At 45.2% G+C, this 25,115-nt stretch overlaps 1 protein-coding gene across 1 annotated transcript in view; it reads left to right on the top strand.

Moving 5' to 3' along the window:
* Nucleotides 1-11,329: 11,329 nt before the first annotated feature.
* The window catches only part of LOC143941292 (vomeronasal type-2 receptor 26-like), a 152,529-nt gene continuing 138,743 nt past the window's right edge, over nt 11,330-25,115 (top strand). The window contains exon 1 of the mRNA XM_077463327.1: nt 11,330-11,511. Within this exon, the coding sequence (XP_077319453.1) occupies nt 11,330-11,511 (182 nt within the window). The remainder of the gene's footprint in view (nt 11,512-25,115) is intronic.

Raw genomic sequence — 25,115 nt, 5'->3', positions numbered from 1 at the left:
AAAAGCATAGATTTCAAATAATAACATTCCAAGAGTTAGTGTCCAATCTTGGACACATGGAAACATTTTTTAAACATTTTGACAAGGAAAGAAAAAGAAACCAATGATAATGACCCAGACATTTTGTAGGGTATAATTCAGTATATAGTTCATTAAGGCTGATCAGGTTATATAATAGAAGATATTATATTGTCTCTTGTCCTTTGATGACACCCTGGAGGAAGGTCGAAACACATCAACGTAATTCCGGTCAGTGCTAACCAGTGAAGCAATTTCCGACTCCGATGAACGCACGTCACACATCGGCAAACTCTGTTTTTTTTTTTTTTTTTACTGATGCCTGTCTTGCCAAATATCCTAGTGTGGTATATCCTTTCTGTCATAAAATATCTTCTTGGAAGAGTTTGCTGAGAAGCCACCCTGCATATCCCCAGATCATTCGATCACTGCTTTTTTGATCCCAGACTTCGAAGCTGAGGATCTAATATTTCTGGTGAGTGGGGTCACCGAAGTGAGGTCAACCTCACTCGTTCAAAGTTTTGAAGCACCATTGCACTTTTTACAGAAGCACTAAGCACTTTTCAGATTTTGTGTATATTTGTTTTTTTATGTCATAATCACATTGATGGATAAGGCACCATTCATTAGGATGTATATTGTTTGATATAGGCTGCTAGCGCTGTTTCATACTTTATAGGTACATAAGTGCAGTAACTGGGGAAGACAACTCTAGGGAGAAAACTGGTGAAGACAACTCTAGGGAGAAAAACCCAGCTGGGTTTTTCAAAAACAGGGGAGATCTCAAAGGATAGACTTGGGAAATATAGAGGATGGCTTCCTAGTGAAATAATGGGTGTTATTGTGCCATCATTATGAATGCGCTGTACAGGATGGATTCTGAAGTCAAGGTGATCAGGGTACAGGGATAGGGGTAGACACTCACTCAGGTTGAACTGGATGAACTAGTGTCTTTATTCAACCTTACTAACTATGAAACTATGAAACTATTTCCAGCAGTGGCTGCTGGTAATTGGTTGGCGCTACTGGGTCTGACGTCTATTGCGTCACTTCCGGGGTGTCGCCAATGTTCCGGTGTCACTTACGCTGCATCTCTTACGTCCCTGGCGTATTTTCCGGCATGACCCCGGCTTGTCAGGTGGCACGTACATGGCGTCCTCACCTCTCTTTGGTGCCAAAATGGCTGCCAATGGAGAGGTGGATGGGGATATATAAGCACGCCAGCCTCAGTCTTCATGTGTGGTCCGGCATAGGAAGGGGAGAAACATATCTTGGAACCTTTGATTAAGGTAATTGAATTTACTATTACTGCACTACAATCACCCTGAAGCTATTGGAAGAATGTATTACTGACTGGGCTACTTATCTTGTGATTTAGGGGTCTTTTGTGACTTTCTGAAATCTTAGAGGAAAATCGTTCTTCCTTCACCCACCATTCCTTTATCCTGGAATGGAAGTTAGGAAGTAATCTGCAGCTTCCGAATACATCAAAAATTATTTTTGGGTAAAGTTAGAGATTATTTTTTTCTGAATCTTAATGTTAATGGTTTGGGAATCTTGTTTAGATTTCCAATTGTAATGGGTTCTTGTCACTCTCCTCTTTAGTTGGACTATTAAGCGGGTATTGTATATAAAGATACATCCCCCTCTATGGTTGTACCTGATGATCCAATCTTTTGCACTCCTATGACTCTGGAGCCTCAAAACATTTAAATAGCCCCTGAATATACAGGTAACCTATATGACCATGTTGGAATGTGACACTTTACTCTATGCCAATCCATCAATTTCAAAAAGTTGTAAATATTTTTTTCGAAATTTGCTGTGTCTCATGATTGTTTTTTATATTTTTTTCTTAAAAATTCTCTCTATTTCTAGTATGTACAGTGCCTGATATCAAATTCTCCTGAAGAAGCCATTAACTATGGCGAAACATGTAGAGATCTAATCAGCTTGCAAGTATTAATGTACTGTAACATCAGATATTCATTGTTGGATGTTCTGTTTTTAATAGATATGTGCATTAGTTTTCCCCCCGAATGCATTTTCCTCCAAATTTACGATATTTTCGTTATCGTTTTAACAAACGATAACTAACGTGCAGAATCAGAAAACCGAAAGATCCGACATAAACAAATGCTTTATTTTGTTTTCGTTGCACCAGTTGGATATAGATAGGAGATTCGACATGACGCTGACAATAGGGATCTGTGTCCATCGAGCCTGTGGTCGAATGTGTTTAACCTTAGCACTATTAGTCCAAGATTATTTTACATCAGGGGGTCTCAAACTGGTGGCCCTCCAGCTGCTGCAAAACTACAAGTCCCATCATGCCTCTGCCTGTGGGAGTCATGCTTGTAATTGTCAGCCTTGTAATGCCTCATGGGACTTGTAGTTTCATAACAGCTGGAGGGCCATCAGTTTAAGACCCCTGTTCTACATACAGAGAAAATATTTTACATTATAGAGACAATAGCAAAAGAGGTCGAATGTGCCTAACCTAACTCTATTAGTCCAAGATTAATCAGCATAGAGAGAAAAGATTCAACATGAAGATTCAACGAAGCAGTTGCTGCAAGTGGACATTTATGGTCAAATGCTCCGCCCATAGGCTATAGAAGAATTCTAATGTTGATTGACTAGTAATAATAATTAATAAATATAATCATTACTAGAGTCATACAACATTAGAATTCTACTATAGCTTGTAAACGGAACATTAACCGAAATGTACGATTGCGGCGTTGTACAGTTTAGCTGCTCCCTTGAATCTTCTTAGAACATTCCACAGACACCATCAGCCTTCAATGACAGATTCGACCTTAATTATTTCGGATTTTTGGACTAATGCACTTTTTTACAAAACAAAATAAATAAAAACAAATTTGGGGAGTAACTAAATAAATGTATTTTTCGGACGAAAATGAAATTCTGAAACAAAATATTTCAGTATGCACATGTCTAGTTTTTAATGTTTTCTCAATAAATCTGTAGCACTAACCCCGAAGGAGCTGCTGGTTAGATTTGGGCTTACTGTTACCATCTTTTCTCCTCACTTAACGTCTAGGGGTGTCCCGTGGTAGATGGCCCAGTAACTTGAGAGACTGATGACAGATCCACTTGAATGGATTTTATTTGCAAAATGTAGACAATGAACAGTCTCTTAAATTGGGATCAGAGGGTTGGAAAGGAAGTTCAGGTACTCTTAGTGTCAAGGTCAAATATTGAAGAACTTGCTTACTTTGACTGCATCCAGAGAATAGCCATTCACAACTGGATGTTCATTCAAGTTGGACAGTACCTCTTTCACAAGACCTAGCAGCCAACAAGGTGCTTACCCAGGAACAAGTCTCTGCCACAGACGTTGTTGTATAACATACAAGATATGTCTCTGCCACAGACGTTGTTGTAGAACACGTTGGAAAACTAAACTTGAAGAACACTCGTGGGATACCTGGATCTTTCAGCCAGCTTGGCAATATCCACGAGACCGGATTCTATTGGGTACTTCAGCTCCTCCAGGCTCTTACTAATAAACCAACCCATACGTGGCCTTCTTCTGAAGAGTCCTCCCCTGTATAGTGTGAAGTCACTGGGTCTCTTCCAAACCGGAGACGGCACCCAAACACCTCAGAATCCTCCTTTAGTTTCCTTGCCTCGGGCTAGCCAGCCCCGAGACATCAAGATCGGGTGGATCCGCAGCCCAGGCCATAGCCTTCCTCAGGAGGACCAGGACCATGAAGTCAGTACATCCTTCTGGACCGGAAACCCAAACCACGTGACGTCTGCATCTTAAATACCCTCTCCCAGAAAGTACAGCAAGAGTGCTACTCCCACATGGGCGGACTCCGAGAGAGAGTAGCTTAAGCAACCAACCAGACCATAGTTCCATACCTGCCAGAAGAAACAGTGCCCCCTGTGGTCAGGCGGAACATCTGAGTCCAGTCAGACTGGTGCTGAAGTCCAAATTTAGACAATTGTACCCAAACCAAACTGCAGTTTAGGTATAAACTTAACTTTGAAAAGCGCATAGCGCATGCTCTTCTGGAACTAGCACTATGGTGGCCCGGCACGAAGAACCGAGGAAGGGGACAAGACCCCCGAAGTCGGAAGAAGAGGGCGGCGACGAAGAAGAAAGCCGGGCTCCTCCGCTAGCAAAAGAGCAAGCAAAAGAGCAGAAGATAGCAGAGTAGTCCGGCAAGAAGACCCCCGAAGACGGAAGAAGACCCCCGGAGCTATGCAATAAACTATTTTAACCCTTGTGTGTTGTATTTTTTTTACATTTTTTTCACAGGTGAATGGGTAGGGGTACATTGTACCCCATACTCAATCACATAGGGTGGGAGGCCGCTATCCGGGGGCCTCCTTATTAAAAGGGGGCTCCCGGATTCCGATAAGCCCCCTGCCCGCAGACCCTTGTCCTCAGCAACATGGGGGGTGCTTTGGGGTGGGGGGGCCATGCGGCCCCCCCTTCCCCAAGGCACCCCCCATGTTGAGGGCACGTGGCCTGGTACGGCTCAGGAGGGGGGCACTTGCTCGTCCCCAGCCCTTTTCCTGACCAGCCGAGCTGCGTGCTTGGATAGGGGTCTGGTATGGATTTTGGGGGGACCCCACACCATTTTTTTCAACGTAGGGGATTCCCCTTAAAATCCCTACCGGACCTAAGGGCCTGATATGCCCCCGAGAAGGCATGCAGACTTCATGAGTGAGGCAACATTATCGCCGCTCTCTCACTCTCGCTACTATAGGAAAATTACATTTTCCTATTGCAGCCAGCGCGAGAACCAGCACAACGGGATCACGCTGGTTCCCGGCGACAGGCTTCTCTAACCAGCACGACAGGATCGCGCTGGAAACACACTATCGGCGGCACCTACTGTAAATGCTTTATTTTCATTTTTGTTGTTACAACATTTCGATATAGAATAGGAGATTCGACGTGACTCTGACAATAACAATCTGTGTCTATTGACCTGTGGTCGAATGTGCCTAACCTTACCTCTATTAGTCCAAGATTATATAGAGAAAGTATTCGACAGAGAGAAAATATTCGACATAGAGAGAAAAGATTCAACAGAGAGAAAAGATTCTAAAGTGCTAATTTTAAAGGCTAATATGCAAGTTACTGTCCTAAAAAGTGTTTGGGGGCCTGGGTCCTGCCCCAGGGGACATGCATCAATGCAAAAAAAAAGTTTTAAAAATGGCCGTTTTTTCGGGAGCAGTGATTTTAATAATGATTAAAGTGCAACAATAAAAGTGTAATATTCCTTTAAATTTCGTACCTGGGGGTGGTTATGTTTTCTAACAGAAAGTAGAAAATATTGTTTTGTTTTGTTTTTGTTTTTTTCTAAAAAAATTTTTTTTTTTTATATATAGCAAAAAAATAAAAAGTGGTGATAAAATACCAAAACAGTTAAATTTAATTTTATTTAATTTAATTTGAGCACAGTGTTGCATGACTGTGTAATTGCCAGTTACAGTAGCTCAGTGCTGAACAGCAAACAATGACTGTGTCATGAAGGGGGTGAAACCTTTGAGATGGTAGTTGGTTAAGTGGCTCCTCTCCGGGGTGAATAACTGTAATCTATTAGTCCTCGTAGCTGAGCTCCTGTGTCCTTCTTATTAGTTTTTCTTCCCTTCGCTGAATTTTGTATAATTCAACAACATCTTTCCTGAGGATTGGTGACCAAAACTGAACTGTATATCCAAGATGAGGCTGAGCCAGTGTATTGTAAAGGGGGAGAATTATTGGTTTATCTCTGGAACAATTGCATGTGAAAAGCAAATTTCTTATAAATAGTCCCCAATACAATTTATAAAATGATAAGTGCTCAGCAAACAGGTCATCTCATCCCGATGGCATTCTCTAAATGAGATATAACTAGATAAATAATCTACATACAAATAAATTAATCAGCGTTCTATATACTTGTTACCTATAACAATGTCTGTAATTTTTTTGAAGCTGTCCCGCTATGTAAAAGAAGTCCTCTAAACGAATCCAAATGGAAAGGTCATGATTTTTAATGATAAAGGAGAACTGCCCAGCCCACTGGAAATTGTAAATTGGATTACAAAGGTTGGAGATAGAAATAGCACTACTTGGATGGTTGTGGGCTACTTTGATGGGACCCTTTCAGATGGTCAGCAACTTACACTAGAACCAGAGCTAATATCATGGAAAGGAGACAAGGTGAGTTACATTGGGGAAGATGATCCAGAACTTATACAAAAAAAAAAAAAAAATATATATATATATATATATATATATATATATATATATATATATATATATATATATATATATACTAGTTTCGAACTAAAGCCCATCTCCAGATGAAACCTAACCTCTTCCTCCCATCCTGTTCTTGGATGGCCAACGTCTGCCCTGACTCATTCCATAATGATTAGATGAAGGTGTCAGGTCTAGCTGTATGGATATAAATGCCGGGATATGTTCCTATCACTCTTTATACCTGAAGAAGTGGATGAACTACAAAACATCTTCTACATTACAGAACAAGTCCAGCTGAATGTGACTGACTACTACTAGCTAACCCCCTCCTCATCACATAGACAAGGAAATAGGCACTCATAGAAGGACCCGACTCCCGTGTACAGAAGAAGATAAAAGACTTTGGAGTGGAAGGACCGCCGGTATTATCCATGGCCAGATTCTACCCAGACCTTCAGAAATAATCTGGATATCTATAGAAAAAAAAGAAAAACAGTTTTGAATAGTAATTTCCCCCGATCAGTTCTTAATAGTTTTGTTGCTGTAACCTTTCTAATGAAAGGACTCTGCTAGTACTCCTAGATGTTTATGTCCCTGGCTTACCATAAAGATGACCGAGGAGAGGAACGTTCCCGATCATCTCTTTGGTCTAAGAAACTGGAAGCAACAAGTATTTTGTCACTTCTGGTTTTGCCAGGATGTAAACAACACATTACTGGCTTGTGAAAACATCTGATCAAGCCAGTATTGGTTTAAACAGATGCTTTTAAGGTCAGAGGAGAGATCTGGGGTCTATTAGAGCCCAGATGTCCCAATAAAGAGTAGCTTTCACTGCCCATGCTATTGTTCTTTCCTTGTGATAGCCATAACATTGATAAAAAAATAAATAAAGAGACACTGTAAAAAAATTTTTTTAATAAAATAAATAATAAAACAAAAAATCGTCTGCAATGCTTATGCACAAAAGCAAACACATACATAGGTCACGCACACAAATGTAAACAGTGTTCACACCACACATGTGAGGTATCGACGTGAATGTTATAGTGAGAGCAATAATTCTAGCTCCAGACCTCCTAACTCTAAACTGGTAAACTGTAAAGTATAATGCCCTGTACGCACGGTCAGACTTTCCAACGGAAAATTTGCGATCAGAGCTTGTTGTCGGAAATTCCGACCATGTGTGGGCTTCATCTTACTTTTTCCGTCGGAATGTCCGACCAACAAAGTTTGAGAGCTGGATATAAAAATTTTCCGACAACATGATCCGATTGGACTTTGTCCGATCATTTGTAGAGAATTCCGATCGGACAAAGTTCCATGCATGCTCAGATCAAATTCTTAGACCAAAGCTATTGGCTACTAGCCTGAACGTAGACCCTTGTAACTAAATAACGTCATCACGTTCTGAACGATTGGATTTTCCAACAACTTTGTCCGACTGTGTGTATGCAACACAAGTTTCGGACAAAATCCGTCGGACAAAATCCGATTGATTTTGTTGTCGGAATGTCCGACTGTGTGTACAAGGGCTAAGAGAACTAAATGGTGGATGTTAAATTGTTATACTGTATATGACATGTATATGACATTTGTGCTGTGCTTTTTAAATGCAAATTATTTGGAAAAAATACACACCTTAATACATTTTAGTGTGTACAAGGGCTCAGACCTCTGTTTAAAAAAAATATATATATATATATATATATATATATATATATATATATATAAAATGTTTAGGGGTTCTAAGTAATTTTCTAAAATCTAAAATCAGATTTTTTACATGTAGGAGAGGAATGTCAGATTGGCCTGGGTGGGAAGCCACCAGAAGCTTACTTACTTACACTATTATATCTGTACTTCTTCTCTTGATTAGTTCAAATTGTTCCATATTATCTCAGGTCCCAAGAGGTCGATGCTCCGAGGAATGTCTTCCAGGGTTCAGAAAATCTGTAAGAGAAGGATATCACCCATGTTGTTATAATTGTGCTCCATGTTCAGAAGGAGAAATATCAAACCATTCTGGTAAGCCTTATATTTCTTTAAATATAAACTCAGATATTGAATTTGGAAAAGGAAAACTTTTAGGAGGGAAGTTTAAGGAAAAAAAACGTATGTTTAAATGTCCATTAATGAAGCCTTATCAGTGTCCATCTGCAGCTTTGTCAGTGTCATTTGCAGCCTTGTCATTGCAGCCTTGTCAGTGTCATTTGCAGACTTACATTGCAGCCTTGTCAGTGTCATTTGCAGACTTACATTGCAGCCTTGTCAGTGTCATTTGCAGACTTACATTGCAGCCTTGTCAGTGTCATTTGCAGACTTACATTGCAGCCTTGTCAGTGTCATTTGCAGACTTACATTGCAGCCTTGCTGTTTAAAAATGGTGGCGCCGAGATACAGAATGGATGTCCTGTGTATCTCAGAGGCGCTCGGTAGGTTTCGGTAGGTCTCGGCCGCTCTCAGTGGCTTTTGGGCATTCTCGGCTGCTCTTGGCCATTCTTGGCTGCATGGCATCTGCTCGGCATCTTTCGACGATTTCGGACGCTCTCAGCGGCTTTCGGGCACTCTTGGTGGCTTTTGGCGGCTCACGTGGGTCTGCGAGAGTGGCCAAAAGCCACAGAGTACAGCCAAAAGCCGCTGAGAGGCTCACAATCAGCAGGGGATCGGCGTATAAATATGGTAATTATAATAATACACAATATTTAAGCATAAAAAGTGTTAGTGATATGCGAATTCTGATGCGTTTCAATGCTACAGGGTCTTCAGAGGATTTACTCGCTATAAAATAATTTTACACATATTGAAATTCATGCACATGAGTATAAAATATATATATATATATATATATATATATATATATATATATATATATATATATATATATATATATATATATATATATATATATACTTTATATATATATATTTGGGTTGCACCGATACCACATTTTTAAGACCAAGTACGAGTACCGATACTTTTTTTACGTACTCGCCGATACCGATACTTTTTTTTAATGTCAAGTGACAGTTTTCTTAGCACAATACAGATACACAATACAATACAGGCAGTGATGGTTGGCACTGATAGGTGGCACTTACTGATGGGCACTGGTTTGCAGTACTGATAGGTGGTATTGACTGATGAGCAGCTATATGCGGTACTGATAGGTGGCACCGATATGTGGCACTTACTGATTGGCACTGATTTGCAGTACTGATAGGTGCACTGCCTGATGGGCACTGATTTCTGGCACTTATAGGTGGCATTTATGGGCACTGATAGGTGGCACTGACTGATGGGCACTGATGGCTGGCACTGATAGGTGGAAATTATGGGCAAAGATAGGTGGAATTGGTTGTTAGGCGGTGGCACTGATAATTGCTGGCAGCCTGGTATTAAAAAATGTAATCACTTCTGGTTCCGGCGCCGCATGAGCTAGCTGCGTCTCAGCCTAGCTCCCGCCACAGAGCCTCACAAATCGGGCTGTAAAGCCAGTTCCAGCGGCCATAGTGCCTTACCTTGGACCCGAGTGTCCCCCTCAGGTCCCCGCTGCCATGGATCGTTTTGTGGAAAAAACGGGGGCCCGGTCGTATGCGGCTGCGGCGGCGCCACCCGAACGGCCGCAAATCGAGCCCCCGGCTTCGGCCTACTCCGCTCCAGCATCACAGGCCTCGGCTCCGGATCCTACAAATGCGGCTATGGAGGTAAGCGGGGTCACCTCTCCTACATCCCCTGCCTTCACCGGACCCCCCCCCCCACACGTGGGCAAGCCACAGGGACCCCTCACAATCTGCCTGGGGATGTTAATTCGCCATCCCCCGGTGAGGATGGCCATACCAATCGCATAGCACAGGCAGTGGCGGCCCTGCTGTCTCCTATGATCACTGCCTCGGTGGAAAAAGCCATTCAGGCTGGTATGAAACAAATCAAGGCCCAGCTCACAGAGCATAGTTCCAGGCTTAATGAACTTGAGCACCGAGTTTCTGAGGTGGAGGATGATCTCTATCAGTCCCAGGCCGCAGAGCAGTCCCAGGAAAAAACAGTCCAATATATCATCCAAAAATTAGATGATTTGGAGAACAGATCCAGACGATCCAATTTGCGATTCGTCTGTGTCCCTGAATCGCTCCCTACAGCCGAACTGAACGACTTCTGCTCCAAACGCGTGCCAGAGGCTATGGGACTTCCGGGTTCCTTCACAGTGGAAAGGTCGCACCGCATGGGCTCCTTCAACGCTGACCGCAAGAATCCTCGCCCCATCATTGCCAAGTAACTCAATTATGCAGATAAAGCCGTTATTCTCCAAGCATTTCGGCAATCCCCATCTTTACATATTGATGGTGTCAAGATACTCATTTTTGCGGCCTATTCTATTGAAGTGTCAAAGAAACGCAAAGCCTTTCAACCGATCTGCTCGGAACTGTTTAAACTGCAGATTAAATTCTCCCTGGCATTCCCCGCAGTGCTCCGTCTCAAATCCCCTAAGGGGGAACAACTCTCCTTCCGGGACCCCTCTGAAGCAGAAGCGTTCCTACGTTCTCTTCGCTCGGACACACTGCCAGTCACACCCTCCAAACCGGCCTCTTCAGTCCGAGCGCTGGATCAGAGGAGCCCCAGAAAGGACTCACCAAAGCGCTTTAGAGCTTCGGCCCCGGATCACCGACACCGTAATCTTCCACGCTGAAGCTTCACCTGTCTCCTAATGATGATTTATCCTATTTTTTTTTTCCTCCGTCCAGGTCACAAGGCAAGTTGTGTTAAGTAGCAGCTGTCCGCTACTTGTGTTACCCTAACGTTTATCTCTCCCTCCCTCCATTATTCCTGATCCCAGGTTCGTTACTCTCCAATTCCGGGAGCTGCTTTTCTGCCGACCATGGAGGAATTGGACGCTGGGCACTCCAGGCCTCCTGCCTCTGCCTCACCTCCGTTGTTTTTCCCTGAGTTCATGTAGGACTGCTCAGGTTACTTTTATTATGGCATTTTCTCTTGTTCTACACTATGCTCTTTGATGTTGTTTATATGTTGTATTGCCATGCCATGCGTTACTGTAGTTACTACAATGTGTCAGATTCTAGCATGACTCCACTGTGTATCCTCCTCCACCGTTACAGCCCTGTAGCCACGCTGCGACATTCGTCCCAGAATCACGTGCTTACTGAGCATTTTCAAGACGGCCCGCTGGCACTCCATCTTATCCCTGGGGCTCTGTTTGAGGAGCTTCCCCTCCTACACAGTGAACTCATGCGGAAAAAAGAGAAGTATGTGCTTCTGTTTATTTGTTTGGTTATTCTTCCTTCACCACCGTTTTCCCCCCTTACTCCCCCCAAACCTTCCCCCCCCATTCTCCCCCCCTGCTCACTTGGGTTCACCCCTTCATCCATTCAGGATCCATGACCAAGGCCCATCGACTCCAATCTTTATTAACTCCAGCCTAGGCCACCTAATCTTCCATGCACTTTTAAGTCAGGATCCCAGCCTTCCAAGTCCCCAACCACTGCCCCTCTTAGAGTAGTCTCTTGGAACGTCAAGGGCCTTCGCTCTCCTCAGAAGAGGGTGAAGATCCTTCGGCACCTTAAACGTCTCAAGGCAGATATTGCCCTTCTACAGGAAACCCATTTACTTGCATCCGATTTCCCGCGTATGCAAAAAATGTGGGTGGGCTCAGTTCATGGAGCTGAATCATTGGGACGGAAGGCTGGTGTACTGCTTCTAATCCACAAAAATCTCCCATGCACAATCCTATCCACCCTTTCAGATGATAAAGGTCGTTTTTTCACCGCAACGGTACGGATAGGCACTAAAGAGCTGTTTATTTCCAATGTATATGCTCCTAACAACCCCACTAAGCAATTTTATACAGAACTCTCTACATGGCTACTTGACTTCACCCGCCTGCCTCACTTGGTAGGGGGTGACTTTAACGACGTCATGCACCCCTCGATAGACAGATCCTCTCCAAAAACTCAGACACCAGGCACGGCCATATCAAACCCCACCCTATTTTCGTCCACCATGGACTCCCTACACATGACAGAGCTTTGGCGTCTTTCACACCCTGTCGACAAGGAGTTTACGTTTTACTCCAACCCTCATAGATCTCTAGCGAGACTGGATCATTTCTTTGGGTCAGACGATATCATACCCTTAACCTCTGATTCCGAAATACACGACATTGCGATCTCAGACCATGCCCCAGTAGCAATCTCCCTAGATAGGCTGGATCTCCCTCCTCACCCTAATCTCTGGCGCTTCCCAGCTTTCCTAGCCAACAACTCAGATTTCATCACATATTTAGACAAGGCCTGGGCAGAGTACACGTCCACAAATGCCATTCATTCTGCTAACCCTAACCTATTCTGGGATGCCGGGAAAGTGTATCTTAGGGGGCGCATTATTAGCTATGCCACATCATTTAAACGCAACGCTCTCCAACACTACAAATTGGCCAGTGCCAGACTACATGCTGCCCAACGGCAGTTATCCTCCGCTAGTACCCCTAAGCATCACGATGAATGGGTATCAGCCAAGTCAATTTTTGACAATTGGGCAGACACCCTTGAACGCACGAAGAAGGCTCACTTAGATGCCACCCTTCACAGGTACGGTAATAAAGCTGGGAAACTTCTCTCCAGACTGTGTAAAGGTAGCCATCGCCCTACACACATCACCTCCCTCTGTGACCACACGGGCCGCACACTCTCTTCCCCTCGAGCCATTAATGAAGCAATGTTGCGGTAATACACAAATCTATACGCCCCAGACCCCATCATACAACAAAAGGCTCAATCCTTTTTAGACGCCCTGTCACTCCCCTCCATCTCTACGGAGCAACTGGAGACCCTCAATGCCCCCATCACTCTCCCTGAAATAGAGAACACCATCCGCCATCTCAACTCACACAAGGCGCCCGGCCCCGACGGCTTCACTAGTGACTTTTATAAAAAACATACACGCATCGCGGCTCCCACACTTCTCTCCGTTTATTCCTCTATCTGGAACGGGAGGTCCATATCTCCCCTCAGGGAATCAAGCTGTCATCAAACTCCTCTCGAAAAAAGGAAAGGACCCACTACAGCCCGGTTCTTACAGGCCCATCTCCCTCCTTAATTTAGACGTGAAAATCCTCTCAAAGATCGTTGCCACGAGATTGGCCGATATCCTACCCCACCTAATCCACTCAGCCCAATCGGGATTTATCAAGGGTCGCACGGCCACTTTAAACATCCGAAAAGTTTTACTAGCTCTTGAAGTAGCCAAACAAAACCCCAAGGGTACCTATGCCATTATCACTTTAGATGCTGAGAAAGCCTTTGACAATGTCAGCTTCAATTGGCTCTCCTGAACCCTCTCCAAATTAGGTTTCTCAGGCCCCTTCACTCACCTCATTAACTCTATGTACTCCTCCCCTACCGCCAATCTGGTAGCGGCTGGCCTCCTCTCACCTAGCTTTCCCCTACACAAAGGCACCAGACAGGGCTGCCCTCTATCCCCTCTACTCTTTAACATCGCCCTCGAACCTCTATCTAGATACCTAACCCATACGGCCCCCCTCCATGGCATAGACATAGGAGGCAAGGAACTCCGCACATCTCTGTTCGCCGACGATGTACTTATCTTCACATCCAATCCTGCAGCTGACGTACACACCATTAAAGGCTTTTTCGATTAATTTAGGCTTTGCTCAGGGCTCCGTATTAATTATTCCAAAAGCGAGATTCTACCCATTGGCTCCCATTCCACCCTGTCCTGGGCTGTTGGCTCTCTATTTTCGATTGCCCCTTCCTACATCACATACCTGGGAATTAAAATTGGGAAACTACCTTCCTCATTGTACCAGCTGAACTATCCTCCCCTGCTCTCTAAGATATCCCAAGAACTGACCAACTGGATGGATCTGCCCCTTTCGCTCCTGGGAAGGTGCCACCTTGTGAAAATGGTCAGCTTTGCCAAACTCTTATACCCTATGCAAACTCTCCCACTATTGCTCAAACACAAATATGTTACCTCATTGGATTCTGCTATCTCAAAATTTTTATGGCACGGCAAAAGACCACGTATTGCCTACAAAAAATTACACCTTCCCAGGGGCAAAGGAGATATTGGTTTACCTAATGTTAGATTATATAATTTAGCTTGTCTACTTAGAACCAGACTAGATTGGATCACCCACTCATCCAGGTACTCTAATTTTGAATTCGAAACCGCTATGGCTCACCCTTTCTCCTTAACTGCCCTGCTGCATTGCCGCTGGAAGTCGGTACCCCCCCCACCAACACAACCTTGTCCTCAGAGACACAGCGATAGCATGGAGGGAGTCTAGGAAACTGGCTAAACTCCCACCCTTCATTTCCATTCACCTGCCTATTCAAGGAAATCCTTGCTTCACTCCAGGTCTTCATTGCAAAGCTTTTTCGTTTTGGTCAGCACGGGGCATGTCCCTTTTCTCCTCCCTTTGCGACCCGGCTACTGGCAGACCTCTTCCCTTTCAGTCAGTGATGGACTCGTTCTCAATACCCGCCTCGCACTTTCTGCACTACCAACAGTGTGTCAGCTTTATTACCCAGAGTTGCAAGGAAGATCCTCTTCGTTTCCAATCCAGCTTCATGGACCAGCTGATACGGGACGAGTGTTTTAGGATCTCTGATGTCTACAAACCCCTTCTGGAATGCTCAACGCCACCGGCCTCCACTACCTCCGTCGCAAACTAGTCCTCGGCCTTCCCAGACCCCGACATCGTCCACAAGATTATGCTGGGTCTCAACAAAGTACTGAGACTCACGCCCCACGAAATCTGGAGGGAAACCCAGCTCAAGATTGCCCACAGGGCCTACGTCCCGTTTTTGTCTCCCAAGTCCAAACAAGAAGGGGCATCCTGCCCTCACTGTCAATGTTTGAAGCCACCCCTCTCTCATCGCTTTTGGTCTTGCCAGACAATATCTACATTCTGGGACCAGGTCTTAGCATTCATCTTTGATATCACTCTACTGAAACTACCCAAGGAACCTCTGCTCCTAATCTTTGGATATTGGGACCCCCTGATGCTGCCATGGTCTACATTGTCAGGTGCCGGACCCATTTTAGGGCCCCACTCCCAGCATGCTACAGTCGACTGGATCCTACTCTGTCTACTACTGGCCCGCCGCCTCATACTCCGTTTTTGGCTTTCGCCTCCTGGTCCTCCGGCCTCCCAACTTCTCAAGGACCTTCTATCTCTCCTGTACAAGGAGAGGCTTCTGACTGACTTCTCCCATGTCTCCCAAAAAGCAGCCTTTTTTTTTGCCAAGTGGCGTTTGTTCATAACCGCAACCATGTCGCTACCTGATCAACGTGCATTGGATCAACTTTCGTTTACCTACAATGACTTGCTTCACTCCTAATATTTCTCCATGATCTACTTCATTGCCTAGATTGCCATGGTCCTTATTCCTTTCCCAGGTTTCTTCTATGTGGTCATTGCTTATGAATCCCTCCTTATGATATTTTCTGTGTTCCTAATTTTCTTTCTCTCCCCCCCAGTCCCCTACCCCCCCTTGTCCTTCCCTACCTCCCCCTCCTCCCCTCCTTCTTAATTACATGGATTTATAAGTTGTAACTAGGCACTTGCTCCTTTAGGGAGCCGTTCTTAGCGCCTGCTCTACTTAGGGTTCAAAACCGTCTCCGATCCATCCAGTTGGTCCCTGTTGCCTTACGATATTATAGTATTACTGTTCGCTGAACTCTTCTGTGTACCACGGTTTCCTCTGCCCCAGGGCTTGCCCTGGATATTTATATTTTCTCTTTTTATCACTGATTGTGCCTCCATGTACATCTCTGTATGTTCTTATTTCTTTTTTCTGAATAAAAGATGTAATCAACACTATAAAGAGTAACTATACAAGAGCCCATCTTGATACACCCTGTACTCGGTCTCAGTAAGCCTAGTCAGAATGCAGTAGTGGTCATCTAGTTACACCCAGCCCATATAATTAGTGAACTATATGGGCTGGGTGTAACAAAATGTCCGCTGCCGCCTTGTGACTGCAGGCTACTGAGGCCGAGTTCAGGCTGTAGGGTGTACCAAGTTGTGCTTTGCTGTGTACAGCCTACGACAGAATCATTAACTTCCGTTAACGATTCTGATGGCCTGGTCACCGATGCTGGTGGTGGATGCACACGGCTGCGACCCACACCCCTGCCCACAGGCTTACCTTCCTCTGCTGCACTGCAAGGGCTCACTGTGCCAGGACCTGTGTTCTGCCTTTACCCACCCACTCCACCTGCACACTGACTTCCGAGAATTAAAGGTATCGGGGGAAGCATCGGGAGCATTTGACTGAGTACAAGTACTTGGGCAGATACTCGGTATTGGCGCTGATACCGATAATAGTATCGGTATCGGCGCAAATCGTATTTATATATATATATATATATATATACAGTTTCACATGGATAATTAGCAAACTAGCATAGGATATGTACTAATCAGATAGGGTTTAATAAGGAGAAATGAAATGAAATGTGAATATAAGTTGTTAAAGATTATATTGATATTAATTATAGTTATAAATTATTGGAAAAATTGTAATTAATGGTGAACAACCGGAAGCTGCTTCCTTCTTCTATCTGTCTGAGGAAGCCTCCAACACTTTTGTACTTATCTAAAATAAATGGTCTGGAAAATGATTTCACTGAAGAGAGCAAAAGTGGTAAAATAAGGGAATTTCATTGTTATTTACATGTTACGGTTACAGATAGACTATGTCATGGCCATCACTGAGGCTGAAGGTTCTTTTATTTTCAGTAGGGCATCGTCACACTTTATTCCTGACAAAAGCTTTCTTCAGATATTCACCATATGCTGTGTATTGTTCCAACATAATTTTTGTTTAATATTTAATATTACATCTAATCTCCCAAAAAACTTAAGGTATATTAAGGAAACTACAAAAAAAAATCCAAAACTGTCAAATAGTTAAATTATTGGTATAACATAAAACTTTTATTTTTACTCTACAGACAGTGAACTCTGCATGAAGTGTCCTGAAAATGAATGGCCCAACAAAGCTAAACATATTTGTATAGGCAAGCTCATCGAGTATTTATCATATGAGGAGGATATTCTAGTTTTATTTTTTTCTATAACTGCAATTATTTTTGCTACAACATCTCTCCTTATACTTGGACTATTTTTTTGGTTTCGGAAAACTCCCATAGTCAGAGCCAATAACCGGAACCTCAGCTTCATTCTGCTCCTCTCCCTCATACTGAGCTTCCTTTCTGTATTCCTGTTCCTTGGCCGTCCTGTGGATATTACCTGTATGCTGCAACAAGTCACTTTTGGAGTTCCCTTCACCATCTCAGCATCTTCTATCCTAGCCAAAACCATCATGGTCTTCATTGCTTTTAAAGCCACCAGACCTGGAAGCTCTTGTAGAAAATGGGTGGGAGTCAAACTTCCCAATACAGTCATGGTATTCTGCTCATCCATTCAGATTATCAATTGCATTCTATGGTTGTCTATCTCTCCACCATTTCAGGAGTATGACATGGACTCATATCCTGGGAAGATCCTCATTCAGTGTAATGAAGGGTCAGTTATCGGGTTCTACTCTATGTTGGGTTATATGGGGTTTCTGGCAGCTGTGAGTTTTGTTCTGGCTTTCATGGTGAGGACATTACCGGACAGTTTTAATGAGGCCAAGTACATCACCTTCAGCATGCTGGTGTTCTGCAGTGTCTGGATTGCCATGATCCCGGCCTATCTGAGCACCAGAGGGAAATACATGGTGGCTGTGGAGATATTCGCCATACTGACCTCCAGTGCTGGAATATTATTGTGCATGTTTTCTCCAAAACTCTACATTTTACTTTTGAAACCTGAACTGAACACAAGAGGGACAATGCTGGGGAAAAGAATGTTGTAAATGTAACACATTGATTCAATGTATAATACAGTAGACCAGGTGGATGTTACAGGATTGGATGCTATTTTAGAGCTTCTTTCTTTCTTGCTCTTACATGCCCCCTAGCATGCACAAGCAAAGTACTATGACCGCCCTGTCCATTAGATGGTGCTGATCACAGAATAATGTTGTGACCAATCAAAACATCACACAATGTAACCAACACCCGAAGTTAACAGCTTGCTCCCTCTTTGCTCTCAAATACTGATTAAAGTGTAATAACCAGTACTGGTAGTACCAGAACCAGTTTCATCCACCCCTCTATTGTCATTCATCCCTCTACAGCACAGATATCAAACATAAGGCCCATGGACCGAATCCAGCCTGCCAGGCCTTGTCATGTGGCCTTTGCTCCCAGCTTTGCAGCTGGCATGTGGTGCCATCTCTGGCTCTCGCCCTCCATTCCTGCTCCTTACTGTCACTTGTAGACATAGAAGCCTTCTATATTTACAAGGGACAGCTCCAGGGACCTCCTGGAAATAACGGATCCCTGCATGCTCTCACAGTGGAGTGTGGTGGGGAGAGATCTCCAGAATCTGAGAGAGAGAATGATTGCCCTGCAAGGTGGGGCAGAGCTACCTACACAGGAAGGTACTAGAGCTGGACTAGGTAGGAGATAGAGATCTGAGGAAGCTTCCGTTGGGGTTGGAGTTGCATACTGTGCATAGTGCACCCCTGAACTCTGTATTCTGTACATAATGCACTCCTGAACCCTGCACTCTATACATAGCACATTTCTGAACTGTACAATCTGTACATTGTGTAATCCTGATCTATGTAATGCACTCCTAAACCCTGAACTATGTATGTAGAGCACCCCAGATACAGCTGGCCCTTTGAAGACAACCATTATGAGTCCTGCTATGAAATTGAAAATTGAGTTTGACAACCCTGCTCTATAGTATACTGTATGTAGGCAATTGTTTTGTTTCAACCTTTTCTGTTCTAGCATGACTTGTGCCCCTGAGCACATATCCAGTTACATAAAGACATGGCTTGATAAGTTTGGTGTGGAGGAACTCACATGTTATGAACACAGTCCTGACCTCAACCTGATTGTGAGCCAGATCTTCGCATCCAACATCAGTACCTGACCTCACTAAGGTTATTTTGGTTAATTGGTTACAAATTCCCACAAATATGGTCCCAAATCTCCTTATTAATGTCCATCACTCTTTAAAATGGGATGCCCAGTCAGCCCATATAGGTGTGATGGTCGGGTGACTACAGAGGTTTGGCCATTAAGCATATCTGTTAAATGCAATTTCCTGATAAACTTCCATTTCTGAATATTATTTCTGTAAACATTTCTACTTATATCTCATTTTGCTGATTGATTCTTCTTGACCCTTTAACAAAGTTAGAATCATACATTTTCAATGCTAAACAGTATGTTAGGTATCTTACGTCTAATGAATGAGCTCAGGAGGATGTTCAGATAAACTATTAGTCATCTATGTAGGTGCAGACACGGTGGAGTAATTAATAAACAAGTTTACAGCAGAAGTACATTCATTCTGATCCACCTTCCAGGAGTTACTTGGCAGCCTGCAAGACTTGTAATCTCTAATGTAAACACAGATCAGGTACACAAGAAGAGGGCAGAGCAGAGTGCTGAGTCTCTGAATAATGGCTGCAGTCAAGAACTTGAGAATAGTGATGGACGAACTTCCGACAAGATGTTTCGCGAAAGCGAACTGCAAACATGGCTAAAAGTTTGCGGCGGACCCCACTGACTTTAATGGCAGGCGAACCTTAGAAACCTCCAGGTCATATTTTCAGCCACAAAATACTTACTAGCTGTGCACACATAGTCCCACAACATGGACACTGACATTACAAAAGTATTAAGTGAATCTGGGATCGACAACGACAAGCATTCTTTATTTATCTGTGACATTTTGACAATTCAGGAGCGCATGAAGGCCATGGAGGAGAGGCAAGGTCAGGCTAGGATATGAAGGGGGTGCAGGAGATGATCAGTGCCACAGTCAGGGCAGCACAGTTCTGTGCCAGTGTCCCAGTGTGCCAACCTGTGCTTGAGACCCTCCCTCTGCCCGGCTCTTACCCCCACCTATGCAGGGCTCCACTGTGGTGGTCCAGAGGTGCCAGTCTAGTGCTGATCCTCAGCCATGGTGCTGGCACTGCCTGCTGATTGGCTTCTTCGCTGCTATCTCCCTCACTGTCTGAAACCAGCACCGCGATAGAGACTGAGTACTGACACCAGCACTGTGATAGAGAGCACTGATACCAGCACTGTGATAGAGAGCACTGACACCAGCACCGAGATAGAGTGCACTGACCCCAGCACCGTGATAGAGAGCACTGACACCAGCACCAAGATAGGGAGCACTGACACCAGCACCGTGATAGAGAGCACTGACACCAGCACCGTGAGAGCACTGACACCATCACCGTGATATAGATCACTGAGACCACACCAGCACCGAGATAGAGAGCACTGACACCAGCACCGTGATAGAGAGCACTGACAAAAGCACCGTGATAGAGGGCACTGACACCAGCACCGTGATAGAGAGCACTGACACCAGCACCAAGATAGAGAGCACTGACACCAGCACCGAGATAGAGAGCACTGACACCAGCACCATGATAGAGGGCACTGACACCAGCTCAGAGATAGAGAGAGAGCACTGACACCAGCACCGTGATAGAGAGCACTGACACCACACCAGCACCATGATAGAGAGCACTGACACCACACCAAAACCGAGATAGAGAGCACTGACACCAGCATTGATAGCAGCAACTCGTTGCGGGACCCAAAAATATGACACCGCTCAACCTCTTCAAACAGGAGGGTACGGGCATATAGTACGGTGTGCTTTTTTTGTACAAGGAAGTGAGCCAAAGTTAGAAAAAAGGTCCGTGTGCTAGATTAAATAAATAGTTTATAGAGTTATGCATATACATGGTCTACTGGTCACATGTGTTGAATTCCTCCAAGATCCATGCCTCATTCATTTTTATAAATGTGAGGTAGTCAACACTGTCGTGAGCTAGGCGAGTGCGCTTATCGGTCACGTCCCCCCCTGCTGCGCTGAACATCCTTTTAGACAGGACACTGGACGAGGTGCAAGCCAACAGTTCCATTGCAAATTGGGCAAGCTCTGGCCAGAGGTCAAGCCTGCCCACCCAGTAGTCCAAGGTTTCATCACTTCTCAGAGCATCCACATCGGCCGTTAACCCGATGTAGTAGGACACCTGTCGGTCTAGGCGTTCCCCGATGCTGGATCCGGATGAGACCTGTCGATGGGTCGGCTGAAAGAATGATCTCATATCAGAAGTGACAAACACATCTTCATACCGCCCTCTTCTTGCAGGCGCTGTTGGATTGCCAGCACACGCAAAAGCAGAATGCAGCATTTCTCGAAGCAAGGCCTGTAAGTGCTCCATTCTGACAGCCCTCTGTGATGGTGGTAACATTTCCACCATTTTGTGTTTGTACAGGAGGTCTAAGTACGTTGCCACCCAGTACTGGTCCTTGACCTTTATGCTTTTTATATGGGGGTCCCTGTTAAAACACTGGAGCATGAAGGCCCCCATTTGCACTAAACTGGAAGCGGTGTGGTGGCCTGGCTCCTGCTCATCATCCAGGATAATGTCGTCCAGCTCGTTCTCCTCTCCCCATCCACGCACAACAGCAGGGATCCCAGAAAGGTTTAAAGCATGCTCTTCTTGCTCCTCCTCATCCACCCCGGCACCATCCTCCACTGACTCCTCTTCAGACACCTGTTGACTTGTCTCAGATAGAGTAGCCCCCCCGAGCATTCATCTAGCATTGTAACTTCCTCATCTTCCTGCTCCTCCACGGCTTGATCAATGACACAACTCAATGCGCGCTCCATAAAGAAGGCATAAGGTGTGATGTCACTGATGGCGCCATGGCTGCGACTGACCAGTTTGATGATCTCATTGAATGGCCACAGAAGTCTGCATGCGTCGTGCATGAGCAGCCACTGGCGCGGTGAAAAAAACAAGCTCCCCAGAACCTGTTCTGCCGCAGAGTTTGTACAGGTAGTCGTTAACTGCACGTTTCTGCTGGAGCAGCCTATCAAGCATATAGAAGGTTGAGTTCCATCGCGTCAGGCAATCGCAAATAAGACGTCTGACCGACAGATTGTGTCGCCGCTGAATGTCAGCAAGGCGAGCCATGGCCGTGTAAGATCTTATGAAATGGGCCGAGATTTTCCTTGTCTGCCGCAAGATGTCCTGCACCCCAGGGTATTTGACAACGAATCGCTGCACGACCAAGTTTAAGACGTGTGCCATGCATGGCACGTGTGTAATTTTGCCCCTGTTTCAATGCACCAAGCAGATTGGCACCGTTGTCACACACCACTTTGCCAACTGTCAAATTGAGCGGTGTTAGCCACTGATCTGCCTGTGAACGCAAAGCTGCAAGGCATGCAGGGCCAGTGTGGCTCTTGGCTTCCAGGCACAACAGAGGCAGCACAGCATGGCAACGTCTTACTTGGTATGTCGAATAGGTTCTGGGGATCTTGGGCGGTGCAGCGGAAGAGGCACTAGCAGCAGAAAAGGAGGAGTCAGCCGAGGAGGAGAGGGAGGAGGATGGAGTAGGAGGAGGAAAAGAAGAGCCAGGCCTGCATGCAATCCGTGGTGGTAAAACCAAATCTACATGGGTGCCACGGGTTACATGCTTGACGGTCATCAGAAGGTTCACCCAGTGGGCAGTAAAAGTGATATACCTTCCCTGCCCGTTTTTGCTAGACCACGTGTCTGTGGTCAGATGTATCTTGGCACCGACACTGTGTGCCAGAGACACATTCACTTGCCGCTGAACATGGCCATATAGCTCTGGGATGCCCTTCTGTGAGAAATACTTTCTTCCTGGGACCTTCCATTGTGGTGTTCCAATGGCCACAAATTTTCAAAAGGCCTCCGAGTCCACCAGTTTATATGGAAGTAGTTGGTGGGCTATCAGTTCTGACAAGCCAGCCATCAGCCGTTGGGCAAGAGGGTTATCCGGCGCCATCATTTTTTTCTGCCCTATATACTCTGCAGAAATGGGGGCCTAAGGTGTTGGTGTTGCCACAACACTGTAAGCCCTCAAAGTGACTCTTGGTGGGCGCTGGAGCACCCTGCTGTGAACTATTATAACAAGAATTGTAATTACATGCCATTGTTGAACAGTGGTAGAAAAATTGGGCCTTTGGTGGTTGTGGTGGTAGTGCTGGTGCCACAACACTATTTTCAACGCTAAACAGTATGTTAGGTGGCCTCACATTACTGTCGGCGGGAGCAGGAACAGGCCCTACTGTGAAATATTGTATCAAGAATTGTAATTACATGCCCCTGTTAAACAGGGCCTGAAAAATTGGGCCTTAGGCACTGGTGCTGGTGCCACTACACTGCAACCTCTCCCATATACTCTAGTTGGAGTGCAGGAATGAGCCCTGCTGCAAAGCATTGCAGAAAAAATTGTATTGCATGCCCCTGTTAAACAGGGGCTTAAAAATTATGCTGGTGGCATCACCCAGAAGCAAAAATGTTCTTCCAAGATATCAGCAGGATCATTGAGGAGGAAGAGGATAGTCAGTCAACATAACAGGACAGTCACTTATCAGCATAGGCAGTCATGAAGGGATGTGACATTTCAAAAAAAAATATTCTGTTGCATCAGCTTCAGGTACTTGATAGCTGGTGGTGAACCAAGACTGATTCATCTTTATGAAGGTCAGTCGATCAACTGAGTTGGTGGACAGGTGCACCCTGTGATCGGTTACAAAGCCACCAGCAGCACTGAAGGTGCTTTCCGAAAGAACACTGAATGCAGGACAAGCCAGTTGCATACTGTGTAAGCTCTGGCCAGTGATCCATCCTCAAGACCCAGTAAGCCAGAGGATTTTCGGTGGGAAAGGTGCCCAAGTCTGGCCTTGCCCCTAGGTATTCCTGCACCATGTAAATCAGACGCTGGCGATGGTTGGTGGAACCGATCATACCTTGGGGCTGTGGACTAAAAAATTTGTCTGAACACATCGGTTAGGCGGCCACCTTCTCCACCGCTCCTTCTGTGACTGACGGAAGCCTCAGCAACACATTTTCCAGGACCAGGAGTTTGTAACCTCCTAGTCTCTGGGAATGTGTTGCACAGACCTTTCTGCAAGGCCTCCTGGAGATGTCTCATCCTCTGCTCCCTCTGTGATAGCAAGATAAGGTCTGCAACCTTACCCTTGTACCATGGATCAAGAAGAGTGGCCAGCCAGTAATGGTCCATCTCGTTGATCCGAAGAATACGAGGATCCTTCCGCAGGCTTTTCAGGATCAGGGAGGCCATGCAGCATAGGTTAGCTGAGGTATTCGGTCCGGAGTCCTCTGGGTCACTAAGGAAAACATGATCCACAGCCACCACCTCCCAGCCATGTACAAGTCCACGTGTTTCTTGGGACTCTAAATCATCCCTAAAAGACTGATGCTGCTGAGTTCCAGGCTCCACCTCCATCCTGACACAAGCCTCCTCCTCCTCAGCATCCTCTTCCTGTGTGATGGGTGGGACAGCAGGAACACTGTCTGGATAAAGGGGGCCTTGAGAGGCAAGGAAGTCTGCAGTGTCACTAATGCATGCACTGTCACTGGTCACCATCCTCATGGCCTCCTCAAATGGTGACAGGACAGTGCATGCATCCCTGATCATGCCCCACAGGTGTGGTGAAAAAAAACGTGCTCCCCTGACCCTGTCCTGGTGCCGTAGTCGCGCAGGTACTCATTGATGGCCCTCTGCTGTGTGTGCAGCCACTGCAGCATGGCCAACGTTGAGTTACACCTGGTGGGCATGACTTTCCTGGCCTGCCTCAGGACATCCTATAAGCCCTTGTACACACGGTCGGAGAATCCGTCGGAATGTGTCCTATCGGACCGTGTTGTCGGATAATCCGACT

Source organism: Lithobates pipiens, unplaced genomic scaffold (genome assembly GCF_037356315.1).
Source record: "Lithobates pipiens isolate NorthernLeopardFrog02 unplaced genomic scaffold, aLitPip1_a1.2 Scaffold_3, whole genome shotgun sequence".
Classification (NCBI taxonomy): domain Eukaryota; kingdom Metazoa; phylum Chordata; class Amphibia; order Anura; family Ranidae; genus Lithobates; species Lithobates pipiens.
The sequence above is the reverse complement of the archived record's forward strand: the minus strand, read 5'-3'. Positions and strand labels throughout refer to the sequence as shown.